Here is a 13,634-nt window from a genome sequence, read left to right as displayed (position 1 = left end):
AGTTTCTGTTCCCTCCTCTGCAAAATAGGGATAAGAAAGTCCTGTTCTTTGTCTGTTCTGAGGGTCAGTGGTAAGTGGGGATATGGGTTGATGGTGGGGTTATGCAGGTCTCAGGAGGGTGATGGGAGAGGGCAGATGGATTGCTGGTCAGGCTGCTGAGAATAGCTCTTGGTGTTTCTCCCACAGCTCACTAAGCCTGCGTTATTTCACCTATGGGATTCTCTTTGGTTGTGGCTGTTCCTTCGCCTTTCAGCCATCTCTCGTCATTCTGGGCCACTACTTCCAACGCCGTCTGGGTCTGGCCAATGGTGTGGTGTCTGCTGGGAGTAGCGTCTTCTCCATATCATTTCCTCTTCTCATCAAAACACTGGGGGCTAAGATCAAGCTCGCCCAAACCTTCCAGGTGCTGAGTACCTTCATGTTTATTCTTACACTGCTTTCGCTCACCTACCGGCCACTCCTACCCAGTTCCCAGGACACCCCAAACAAGAGAGGTGTCCGCACCCTGTGCCAACGCATTCTGTCTCAGCTTAGAAAGTATTTCAACATGCGAGTATTCCGCCAACGTACTTACCGCATCTGGGCCTTCGGGATTGCTGCTGCTGCCCTTGGTTACTTCGTTCCCTATGTACACCTGGTAAGGAATACTAGGGTGGACCCACCTTGCCTCCAAGAAGCTGCCTTTAGCCTTCCTGAGGTCCAGAGGGTAGGGATGGAGACTATGAAAGGGCAGAGCTGGGACATTTGGCAAAAGAGACCAAAGAGTATTTGAAGATATCCAGAACAGGAAAGAACAGACTGAGGGAAGACCTCAATGGGAAAAGGGTAGAGTCCCTTAGGAGAAAGCCCATGCTTTATCAATAGGGCTTCCCCAAGCTGATAAATCTAGATAGATTTTCAGGAGAAGATAAGAATCATTGGGATGGAAGACTGGCCTAGATGACCCAAGGATAGGATTTCCTAAGAGTGTGTTCTATGGAATTCTGGTCTTTGTGGTCAAATGATTTGTTCAGGAAACAACATATAATCAATCTTTCTAGCTTCATATTGTTGCAATCTTTTAAAGGTACCAAAAATCCAGCAGTAAAAGAAATTCATTTAGCTTTGTTTAACCATTCTCCACCCAAATTCTACTGCCACAGAACTGTCAGTTGTAGTTCCAGTAATTATCTTCCATAGACCTCATGTTTCTTAAAACACACTTCTGGAAGCATTATGTGAGTTGGTGGATCTTCTCCCCTGGTGACCTGCTGTTACCTCAGGCTATCAGTTCTGGGTCAGGGAATGGGGAGGTTTGTGGGGAGCCCTTGAATTTTCTTAGTTGTTAAGGCTGTATGTAGTCTGTCCTGCCAGGATTTGTAAAAGGCTTGGAGATACCCACTCCCCTCAGCTATTGCTCAGAAGCCCAGAATCAGAAGAGCCAAGGCATATGAAGCCTTTTAAGCAATTAGAAGCAGCCAGAAAGCTCATTCTGGAGCTATGGCTAAAAAGGAGGGGGTTGTAGGGGAGGGAGCTCTTGCCATGGTTCAGGAAAGTAAGCCTTAGAGGGTTTTGGAAATGTAAACAGTTAACTGGTCAACTCCTTTTCTTCCTCCTGTTCCTGGGGGTCCTGGTGCTCTGCTTTTCAGATGAAGTATGTCGAGGAGGAGTTCTTGGAAATCAAGCAGACCTGGGTGCTCTTGGTGTGTATTGGGGCTACCTCAGGCCTTGGGCGTCTTGTGTCAGGCCGTGTCAGTGACTCCATTCCTGGACTTAAGAAGATCTACTTGCAGGTGAGTGTGACCACCCTTCCCTGACCCTAGTGGTATGGGGAGGAACAGCCTACCACAGATGCTAGGTAACCCCCAGCCTTTGGGGTAGACTGGTAGGTTGTGTCATTACTGTGCCCTGGGCCCCGGCTTTGACATGAGCTTGTTCTTCAACATGAGAAAGTCAATCAAATTCTCTGAGCCTCAGTATCCCTTGCTTTCAAATGAAGACAGTCATCCTTGTTCTTCCTCCTTCATCAAGATGGACTGAGGATCCAGTGACAGCAGTGTGTAAATGGAACCTCTAAGAACACTTTCAAAGAAAGCATTTATTAATAATGGCTCTTTCAAAAAAAAATAATGGCTCTTTCATCCAAAATAGGGACACTGAGGCCAGGAGTTAGGTGTTGCCTACATTGAGGACTTATCTCCTTGCTCCCCCATACTCACTTGGAAGGCCTTGGGCATCTGTAGTATTCTGTGTCCAAGTGTTTCTTTAAGTCCAGGTCAAGTCATTCACTTCTTATATACTTCCATAGCTACTTGTACCAGGCATTGGCTCTCAAATTCTAGCTTCCTGATGGACACCAAAAAAAGTGCCAGAAAATACAACCTTACTTCCCCTCTATGGGCCTCACTTTCCTCATTTGTGCAATAAGAATAGTTCTTGCTTTTCCTATCTCACTTCACAGGTGAGGATCAAAATGCCTCATATTGTGGGCAGTAGCCACCTGGATGCTAGAAAGGCCACTTTCTGTGTGAACTATGCTCTGGTCTGGCTTGAGACTACTGTTCAAATTGTCTGTCTTTGTCTACCTGGCAGCAGTATTGCCTTTCTGACCTTGTTCATGCTTTTTGCTCCTGCAGATGGGTTTACCAGAAGGTACATGAGTGTAGAAGAACACTGGGAAGGGAAACAGCAGCCCCTCAAAACATGTGGTCACAAATAATCCATTAAAAATTTGGTTGAGTTCTGACTCTTCTGGTAAAGCCCTAAAAGCACTTCCAAGAGGCCCTAATAGGGGCACTGACATAGTAGGGATTTCTCTGTCTTCTGACAGCCCCAAGTGTTCTCCTAAATACTCTCAGATGTCTTAGACAAGAATATGATTAAAGTTTTCTGTTGTGTTTAACTCTGTGTTAAATTTGCAAAAGGGTGCCCTATGGTTCATCTAGTCCAACTTCTCATTATACAGAAACGGAGGAAAAGACTCATACAGATAGTCATGGCAAAGTGAATTCATATGTAGCACTTTTCTCATATTCCACTTTACTCTAAGTGATGATGGCAGAGCTTATGTCCCAGAGATAAGTGATTTGACCGGAGTCAACTCAAAAGACTGATTGAGGTAAACCAGTTATGAAATTCTGAATTCCTGGGCAAATATCAGCAAGTGCCTTATCTGAGTAGCTTTTTGCATAAGAGAATGTGTGGCTTTTTCAGCCTCTTCCATATGCCAGCCGTGTTGGTCTTGCCTGTCATTATCAGCTGCTCCAAGATGTTAACAGTGCTGGAAATCAGGGTAAACTAGCAATTGGCCGGGACTTAATCTTGAGGAAAACCTGCCTAGCCATATAGCTCATTTCTTACCACAGTCCCTAGGAGAGAAATAAGGCCCAAGCAGCTTTTGCTTTTTTTTTTTTTAAGATTTTATTTATTTATTTGACAGACAGAGATCACAAGCAGGCAGAGAGGCAGGCAGAGAGAGAGAGAGGAGGAAGCAGGCTCCCTGTGGAGCAGAGAGCCCGATGTGGGGCTCGATCCCAGGACCCTGGGATCATGACCTGAGCCGAAGGCAGAGGCTTTAACCCACTGAGCCACCCAGGCGCCCCACAGCTTTTGCTTTTTATTGTGCAGAGGGAGTTCCAAGGGAGGTAGAGGCATTAAATAGTCAGAAGCAGAACTAGACTTAGGGCCCAGTGCTTCTGCTGACCACTTCCCCTACACACCCAACACTTTCTCTCCCCTTTTCCAATCTTACTTGACCCAGTTTTACCACTTAGAGTAATATGAAATAATCTTAGAATGTTTTAGCTAAAATATATCTTTATCAATTGTAGTCCAACTCCCTCATTTTACAAATTGAGGAACTGAGGCCTAGAAAGGGTAAGAGACTTGTCCAAACTCATCTTGCTAGCAAATGTCTCAGGCAGAGAGCACAAGACATGGATAAACTTCTTTTTCTGAGCTACTCAAGATATTCCATCACAGGAATTTGCCTCACTTTCTCCCTGGGTCAGATGCAGGAGTATAGACCTGGGGAAAGAAAGGAGTGTAGACAACTTCAGATTCTGTAGAGATGTCCACTAGACCCTGTGGTTCCCACTCTGGGCAAAGACAGACACATATCTGGTGTCAAGCCCCTGGACAGACTGTTAGAAAGAAATGACATCCTGCAGGACAACCTCACTTCTGGCCAATTTTTGAGGTCTAATTCTCAGTTAAAAGAGGGATTTTAATTTCTAAACTTGGAAAGGCCTCATGGAGGATGTTAACTGGCAGCTAGATATAATAGGTAGTAATTTGAGATGACCAAAATCAGTTAATGGGGTCCTTTGTATTGTATAATGGTATTAACTTTTAACTGCCATACCATTATGGATTGGTTGATAGGTGGGTCTGATTTTATCTTAGAGTTATGCGTGAATCTCCTAGAGTTGAAGCTGGGATATCAGGATCCTTATTCCTAGATTCCACCTAGGTATCCCAAAACAGCCTAGACAAAGTTCAAAAATCTTCCAACAAAGAGATTTCCTCAAATGGCACAACCAGGACATCTCTTGTCCTCTCTAAAAACCAACTGATCGACCTAGCAAACCCACTGCCAGTACAGCACAGAAAAAATCTTCAGGGCTTGAAACAGCCTTGACCCTCCTATCCCATCCATGTGGTGATGTGGTAATTTATCCTTACTGGGTAAGTTTGCCTGCCTGTGTGAAGGATTAGAAAATCCTGGGTCCTGTCAAGGACTTGGTAAACAGATTAGGTCTTAGTCCTGAGCCTGGGATGACCTGGCTGTGCTGACTAGAGTGGATGGGAAGAAGGCGGTTTATTTCTCTGCTTATTGCCCAGGTCTTCATTCTGGCTCACTGATACAGGTTGCAGAGGCCCTCAATCAAAAGACCAGCTGTTTCCAGTTGCTTTTCTCTCTGTCGAGTGGGAAAAACTAGCCACTGGAAAGGCAGTTTCTTTGTTTTGGAGTCAATTTGTTCAGTTCAAAGAAAGCCCAGTGGCTAGTCAATGCCCCTGAGCCAGCTTCAGGCTCCCTAAAACCCCTCTTAGTGTCTTGGTTCTCCTTAAAGTTCCCTTTGTTGCCCTTTGCATGGTGCCCGGCAAAGTCCAGAGGACCGCATGGCCATGCAATCTGAGATGGTGCTGTGTCCCATATCTAAATCATAAGGAACCTGGGTGAATCTCCTGGTGGTTTCCCTCATGACAAGGTGTTTTCTAAAAGCAGTCACCCACATAAATGGGCACTGGGTCCTTTCTCATTTCAGGAAGCTGTGACTTCCATTCATGCTCCCATCTAATCATCATTCAAGTTATCCTTACTTCCTTACCTTCCTCTTCCCATATCTTACTTGAATCTGAGAACACAAGCATGGTCTGATTCCAGACCCTAAAACCTGGGGCAGCCAAATGCAAGATCAGAACAATAGCAATCTCCTTTAGCTTAGAGTCCAGTGAAAAGACAACTTCTTAAGGACAGGGGCCATGCCCCCTAACTTTTTAAAAAAAAATCTTGATGGGGGCTCCTGGGTGGCTCAGTGGGTTAAGCCACTGCCTTCGGCTCAGGTCATGATCTCAGGGTCCTGGGATCGAGCTCCGCATCGGGCTCTCTGCTCAGCAGGGAGCCTGCTTCCTCCTCTCTCTCTGCCTGCCTCTCTGCCTGCTTGTGATCTCTCTCTGTCAAATAAATAAATAAAATCTTTAAAAAAAAATCTTGATGGAATCACAGTTAAATAGGAGCTCTCTTAAAAACCTTGAATCTTTCAGTGCAGGACTTAGAAGGGGCCTAAGTAAATATTTAACCTAATGCTGTCTCTGTTGATAGCCCCCGTCCCAATTTATAGATGGTAGAAATGAAACCCTAAAAAAGGGGATATGATTTGTTATGTGGTCTTGACTGATAAGCATAACATGACCTAAGGCCCTTGCTCCTCTAGGTCATCTCCTTCCTGCTCCTGGGCCTGATGTCCATGATGATTCCCCTGTGCCGGGGCTTCGGGGGCCTCGTCGTTGTCTGCCTCTTCCTGGGCCTGTGTGATGGCTTCTTCATCACCATCATGGCCCCCATCGCATTTGAGCTGGTGGGCCCAATGCAGGCCTCACAGGCAATTGGCTACCTCCTTGGCATGATGGCCCTGCCGATGATTGCTGGGCCCCCCATTGCAGGTGAGGCTGATATTACAGGGAGGGCATGAGTGGGGGAGTCCCGTCTTCCCTAGGCCCTAGCAATTCTGAGCACCTCTGCCTGAAGTCCCTTTTACTCTTATTCTCTATTTACGCAGCCTTGTTAGAGTGCATGAAACCCCTTACCACTATTGTGGAAGAGGCCAAGTACAGTATATGTGCATGGATTCATTTTTTGGGAATGGGCTTTTCATGGCTCTCTAATTGTTTCAGTGGGGTTTTATTTTAGACAGCCTGGCTGATTCCAAGATGGTAGAGAGAGAAATGAGTTTGGCCTTCTTGATTATTCTATTGGTCCAGTATCTTCTCTTTCCCTCTCGTTATAGGAAAATAATTATTTGCAAGTAGTTGGGCAGGAAGAGAAGAGAAAGTGGACCCCGGCTTTATTTAGGTTTAGAGACACACCCCTCCTTCTCTATTGGCTTCTGAACTGAGCCCATAGAAGAGATTCGGTTAAAGACAAATCCCAGGACTGAGCCAGTGAGGTTTACTTCCAGCAGGCAGCAGGCGAAGTGTTGGCTTACAGTCTTTTAATACCCCCAGTTTCCTTCTCCACTCTCCAAGAAGGGCATTGTTCATACCCCAGGGAACATAGGAAACAAGGAAAAAAAAAAAACAATGAAAAGAGAACTCCATTTCTTTTCTTTAGGATTTATTGCAAATTCTGATTCTGGGACTAGCATCTCTAGGCTGGCCAACTGGGCTAACTCAACAAATATCCCTTGAACACCAATTCTGCATAAGGCGTTGTAAGGGCATGTCATGCTGTTTGACAGTGACAAAAGCTTTCACCCAGGCCCTTGTGCAACAGCCACACTGCTCACTGGGAGAAGGGAGCCTCTACCCAGCCTCTGATCCCAGAGATGGATCCCAGAGGTGGATCCCAGAATCCACATCTCTTTCAATTCTGCTTACTGTCTAAGCAGCTCAAGGGTTTACTTGCCTTTCCTCAGTAGTATTTCTGGGCTCATGTTTCCTATGAGGTACCCCACATTAGCTTCTGAAGGCAAGCAGGGGAGTCCCTGCATAACATGACAACTGTATTCATGGTATTGGTAACTTATAGGAACCCAGAAGGGCCAACAATATCGGTAACTGGGATGAAGAATGCATATATATATATGGCCTTCTCAGGGTAAATGGGAACTTCAGAGGAAGGGCATTTCAGAGAAAAAAAAATAGGAACTTAGCTGAACTGTTCCACAAGAACACTCTACTATGATCAAGACAAGGCTTGGCCATTTTTTGTGGAACTCTTTTAAACTAGATTCCCTCCTAACTCCATACCTAGGAGTGACTGGAAGTTAAGCCATAGCTTCGTGAGAGTAAAAAATGGAGAACTTTAAGAGAAGCTTCATTAGCCCCTTTCATAATAAGCATTAACCTCAAGGGCCTACAGCCCCATTACCTCAGGGAGGAGCCACCTGACTTTGTAACAGAGGTTTTATTTATTCATTCATTCATTCATTCATTCATTCATTCATTTATTCATTTATTTTCATTAGGAATGTTTAAATTGAGGGGAGATTAGGGTCAAGGTAGTGCAGGCCAAGGTTCTCTGGATAGGCATTGTTACGGCCCCTGAAATAGAAAGCACCTTTGGGCAGGAGGGTAAAGCTGAACTTGACATGTCTTTCTTGACTATTTCAGGCCTCCTCCGCAACTGTTTCGGGGACTACCATGTTGCCTTCTACTTTGCTGGTGTGCCTCCCATCATTGGGGCTATAATCCTCTTCTTCGTACCTCTGATGCATCAAAGGATGTTCAAGAAAGAGCAAAGGGATTCCAGCAAGGATAAGATGTTGGCCCCTGATGCAGACCCCAATGGGGAGCTGCTCCCAGGTTCCCCCGTCCCTGAGGAACCAATCTAATGCATTTTCCTTGCCAATTGTGTACCTCTCCCCAACTTTTTCCCTTTCCCACCCTGCTCAGCATTTACATTTTTGCCATCAGCACACTTGTTCTCAAACATGCACACACAGCAGTTCAGCCACCTGACCAGCCCCTTGGAGCCAAAGCTCCTGTTAAACTCATTAACCAAATTCTCCCTGTGAATGCCTTTAAACCTGCCAGGGTCCTTCTCTCAGGATCTAGGAAAGTGTGAGATTCCCCTGGCCTTTGAAACATCTCCATATACTTTCTATACTTTCTGATACCTGGAGATGGTACCTCCTGGTGCCAGCTTGCTAGTCACCCACTAAAAGCAACTTCCAAAGGTGCTACTGTGTCCCTAGGAGCCTGGTGGGAAGACCCAAGCCTCTGTATGCTCAGGAGTTCCTTGCCATCTGTCCTTGGAAGCCATTGGTGAGGGGGCAGAAGAAAGACCGGAGAGGTAAAACCAGACAAGGAGACTTGCTTAGTCTCAGAGTCTCTGAGGGCTGTGGCTTTCCAAGAACTGTGGGTGACATCACTTTACAAGTGTATAAATAAGTCTCCCCACCATATAGTTGGTTAACAGTCAGCTTCCTTCTTCCCTTCTCCATTTTTTTCCTTAACTGCTTCCTCTCTTTTCTCTTCCACCTCTACTTTTTTTTTATGATTGTCATAGATGCATGGGTGCTTGAAGACAGAATGGACTTAGAGCTTGGGCCAATTAGCCTCATCTTGGCCTAGCCCACCCCTAAATTGATTATCAATTCCACTCATCTCAGGCTGAGCCTCATCTCAAGTTTTGGCTCAAGCTGCTATAATTATAAACTGGAAGAGTCAAATATCACATAGGGAAGGGACCTTAAACACCATAAAGTTCCACTTACTGCTTTTTACAGATTTCCCAGACCAGTGTATTAACCTGCAGACACTTCCAGCTCCCCATCTGTATATTCACTTGTCAAAATGTGAAGAAATTCTTTTCATCTCAGAAGGCAGAGGAGGACTGATGATGGGGGAGGGTGTGGTTGGGGGGAGGGGCAATAGTTTTTAACCTGACAAAGGACCAACTCCTCCATCTCTCTTTAGTTATGATAGGTTAATATTTCCACCTGGGTCAGGGTGGGAAAGGGGCTGTTTTAGGGAAAATCCCATTCCCAACCTGGATCCCCAAAAAGCAGAGGCAGCAACTACAGGTAGGATTTAACAATTTCTTTTAGGAAGAGGAAACCATCTTAACTTTACCCCAATATGGCTCCCAAACTGGGCATCCTGAGCCCCTCTGTTTAGTGGGCATTAAAGGTACCAGGAAAGGTAGGCTCTGGACCATCATAATACTTCTGAAATAGGTGCCAGATACTTCCCTATGCTCAGATTCTGAGCAAAACTCTTGCTGAAGAGCATTCCCAGCCAGACTATGTCCAAGCTAGCACAACTCACCTCCTTAGGAGCTCAGCCTCTCTCTTTACTTGCCCTCCTTGTGTTTCTTTCTCCATATTCCGGGCCTTTGTCTGTTGTGCTATTACCCTAATCTTTCATCACCTTCTTGCCAGGCATCATTGGCTGTTACCTGGAGCTAACAGTTACTTGCCACCCTAAGCCTGGCCCATCCAAAGCCAGAAGGACGAGGTTGCCTGTGAGGGGATCCAAAGAAGACAGTGGTCCCTAACCATGACATTTTCCGTTACAAACAGGCAGCTGGGGCATGGTTGGCCTATGATGGCTTCATTTAAGGCCAAAGTCCTGCACCCCCTCCTCCTTTTAATAAAAGCTGGTCCTAGTCCAGCTTTTATCAACTTCCCAAAGAAAAACGCACTGGCTCTTAGCCCTATGGGTAGGAAGGGGCCTAATTATTATCCTCCTGGCTCAAATAGCAGTGGTGCAGGAGAAGCTGAACCCCAGGAGCCTTATAATTCCAAGGAGAGATCATTGAAAATGTTGGAGCAACAAAGCCCATGTGCTCATTCTTCTTACCTCTCCCTGACACCAAGTCATTGGAGGGCAGTTCTGCAAGGTCTCCTTTGTTGTTCAAGGTGAAGAAGGCTCTTACAAATCAGGCTGCCAACCACTTCTCTCCAGATGAAGGAAAGACATTCACAGGTCCCAAATCTGCTCTATCAGTTGTCACATAACATAGTGGGGTGTCAGTTTATTTCTTCCACATATGTGCATGTACATGTGTAAGCTTGTGTGCTTTTGGAGAGAATGTTGGTTGGTGAAAGCAGCTCAGTATTAATATTTAGGGTAGGATGCAGCCTCTAATGCACCACAGTTAAATCTAGGAGAACGAACAAAATTTGGGAGCTTGAGATCTGGGACATTTAAATCCTCAAAAAGGTTTGGAACAAAATAAACAGATCTAAAAATCTAGATTTGGTATGTGTGTTGCCTGCAGGGTAAAATAGTTTTAACCTAGTTAACAGTAGGAAGTTTGGCTTCAAAACTGAAATCTCATTTCAGATAAAATTTCTGCCAGGGTCTATACTCTCTGTAAGTGCAGAAATTAGAAAAGGATCTATAGGGGGTTTGGAATTGGGTGGACTATTCAGGATTAGATTTTTAGGGAGCTCTGAAGTAGAAAAGTAGTCACTTTACAAAATGAGGACACAGTTAGTGGCTGAAGCCAAGTGGAGGCCTCAGCAAGGCTTCCATGTTGCTACATGCATGCCATGTTGAAAATGGGCAAAGATTTTAGGAACAATCCATTTTAATCCTTTCCCTTGTTATTTAGGGGAACCTGAAGGGATTGGTATGGCTTGGTTACATAGCCAGACAGCGACAGACCCTGGAATTGGTGATGCAGAAGAAGGACCTACAATAATGACAAAGCTGGGAGTAACTTTGTCCATCCTCTGCATTGATTTAAGTGGGGAAACTGAGGCCTAGATATAGCAAGAGACTGAGCAGGTTCACATAGCTCATCAGTGACAGAGCATGCTGAGACTTGAACTCAGGTAATTGACTTCCAGTCTAAACCCCTTATCTCACAGATGAGGAAGCCAAGTTAAGAAGGGGAAAATGACTTGTCTACTTCATTTAACAACTATGTAGTGAGCCCATTTACACAAGGGTGTCAAAAGGACCAGCTCCAAGCAAAAATGAAATCTGAGCAAAGTTTGATTTTAGTATATCCCTTTCTGTTTTTCACGATTACCCTCATTCCCAAACCAACACATATTTCTGGTGTTCTCTCTTCCCAAGCATTCCAGACTTTCATTAAGCCTTGGCCTTGGAAAGCTGGTCCCACCTACTGCTCTTCCACCCTCAGGAAACCAAGAGGTACAAATAAAAATCCATCTCTCTGTTGCCATACACTGAACAGGGGAACGGTAAAGAGAAGGGGACAGGTTTCCTCTGAGATAGGGTGGTTTACCACTCAACTCTTGGTGATTGTTGTTTCTCCCCTGCCTCAGTGCAGACATCCTCAGGCTGCCAGTCTCCTTATCTCCTCCCAATGAGACTAATTACTCTGTCCTGATGCCTAGCCCTAGGCTCTCCCACCCAAGTATTGCTGCCCTCTCAGTCCCTCCTCCAGTAAGCCCCAAGGCCCCAGTCTGTGTTTGAACACTCAGATCATTAGATTTCAAAGTCGTGGAATCCCATAATTTTTATAAGCACATGCTCTCTTCCAGGGCCTTTTCATGTCTGAAGAGGAAGCCAACAAGCTCCCTACCACTTCTCCACAGCAACAGAGCAGGCCAGCTGAAAGGAATTATGGGTGTCCCCAGGAAATCCCTGATGTCTGAGAGCTGGTGCCTAGATAGGGTGGGCACTGGTTTAAACCAGAACCCTTGAAGGAAGTTCTGAAATTTTAATGAGATGAAAAGTACAGGAGACTCCAGAGGCACAAAGAAAGGGATTAGATACCTAACTCTTGCAGGGATTGAGGAAGTTTTGCTTTAGAAGGCCCTCAATTCCTGCCTTTCAGCTCTCTCTAGTGGTCACCAGAAGCAGAGTTCCGTGACTGATTTTCAAGTCATAAAGAAATATTTTCTAGGGACCTGCTGCTTTGTGTCAGGCACTCTGCTAGAAGTTAGGGATTTCAGAATGAAAGAAGCAGAGGTGGAGAAAACTAAGAGGGAAAAAAAACACACACACAAGCAGGAATTTGTACTATCTTTTTTTCGATATACCTTTTTCTCTTCTGGATCCCAGCAGCCCAGAGCTTACTGACCTCAGAGCCTTTGGGACAGGACAGGAATCACCAGGGCCCTTCCAGAACCGAGGCCCCAGCATTTCCACCTCCGCACTGCCTGGCCACTGGCCTCCTCCTGGCCAAAGTCACCTGGAAGAACTATGTACTCCTCAGCATTGCTTTCCTGATGAGCCAGAGCTCGGATGGATAAAATTAGCCCATTGCTCACATCTAACAAGTGCCAGAGCTGAGCCCAGCAGAGCTCCTGCTTGGCCAGTAAGACACCTGGACTGACAGCACCTGTCCAGCACCCCCAGTCCAGAGTCTCCTTGCTCCCTGGGCCTACCTGATCCAGGGATGAGAGGCTAGAGACCCTTTTTCCACTGCACACCCACCCTACACTGCCATTGCAATGACTGGGCCCGAGGATCTGGGGATGGGGGTGCTAACCAGTACCACTTCCCACCAGGTCTCCATGCCCACTGCACACTCACACTTGGGGAGTGCCCCGGAATTGAGATGGGGCTGGGGTCCATGGGGCCCTGGCTGCAGCATCTCTTGGCTCTGCCACTGCCCTCTGGTCACCTTAGGTGGGGAAGGGCTTGGCTCCTGCCCCTTGGTGGCCCTCCATCCACTTCCGCATCTGGGAAGGGTAAGAATCTGGGAGACGCGCCGAGGAGATATATCTGACCCTGCTACGCAGATGGGAATCGGGACGGCCCAGGCAAAGGGGATGGGAAGGAAGGATGGAAAACCTAACCCCAGGCTCTGCCAACTGTCCGGGAAGCCAGTTGAATAGACTGCCATGTGTCCTGGGCTCAGGTTCTCCTCAATCCCCCACCCACGCTGCCCTGCCCCTGCTGCCTCCACCAAGCACTTGATCCAGAGCCCTGGAGGTGATCCAGGCTGGAGGGGCAACAACCCCTTCCTACCAGTGGCCCTCTTCTCTCTTCCCCCTACCTGATCTGGCCCCAAGGACAGAATAGGCCTGCAGCTGGTGAAGGCCTGCAGCTGGTGATTCTAGGCAAGGGGCTCTCGAAGATCAGGGGCTGAGGGTGGGAGTCACCTCCAGGAAACTCTTGGTCCAAAGCAGCCATTCTCCACAGCCCTCTTCTCCAACCTCCAACCCTGGGCCTGGCCTGCAGGGCCAACTTCTCCACACAAGTCAGCACAATGGGGCTGCTCTTCCAAAGAACTGGCCCACCAATCAGTCCCACCAGTTCCCCGTAATAGTTGTCCCAGAACTCCTGGGGAGGAGTGGCCAACTACACTAGTGGGGGCTCCCAGCTCAGGTAGGCTCCTTCACCACACAGTCCCTGGGTACCATGCAGGGTGAAGGTGAGCCCCCACCAGCTGCCCTAGGTTCACACAGGTGAACTAGCTAGTGGGATTTCCTAGGCTTGAGAAATCTCCCCCAAACCTGAAGGGAGACCCAGAAATGGACCAGGTCGACAATAAGACCCTCCTC

The 13,634-nt window shown here is 46.7% G+C and overlaps 1 protein-coding gene across 1 annotated transcript in view; it reads left to right on the top strand.

Annotated features, from left to right (window-relative positions):
• SLC16A2 (solute carrier family 16 member 2) overlaps positions 1–10,401 on the top strand; it is a 130,177-nt gene extending 119,776 nt beyond the window's left edge. The window contains exons 3-6 of the mRNA XM_047716201.1: positions 187–637; positions 1,629–1,772; positions 5,916–6,144; positions 7,813–10,401. Coding sequence (XP_047572157.1) covers positions 187–637; positions 1,629–1,772; positions 5,916–6,144; positions 7,813–8,033 — 1,045 coding nt within the window. The 3' untranslated portion in view covers positions 8,034–10,401. The remainder of the gene's footprint in view (positions 1–186; positions 638–1,628; positions 1,773–5,915; positions 6,145–7,812) is intronic.
• The last annotated feature ends 3,233 nt before the right edge of the window (positions 10,402–13,634 follow it).

This window comes from Lutra lutra, chromosome X (assembly GCF_902655055.1).
Source record: "Lutra lutra chromosome X, mLutLut1.2, whole genome shotgun sequence".
NCBI classification, from domain to species: Eukaryota; Metazoa; Chordata; class Mammalia; order Carnivora; family Mustelidae; genus Lutra; species Lutra lutra.
Note: the sequence above shows the minus strand (reverse complement) of the source record. Positions and strands in the feature narration are given on the sequence as shown.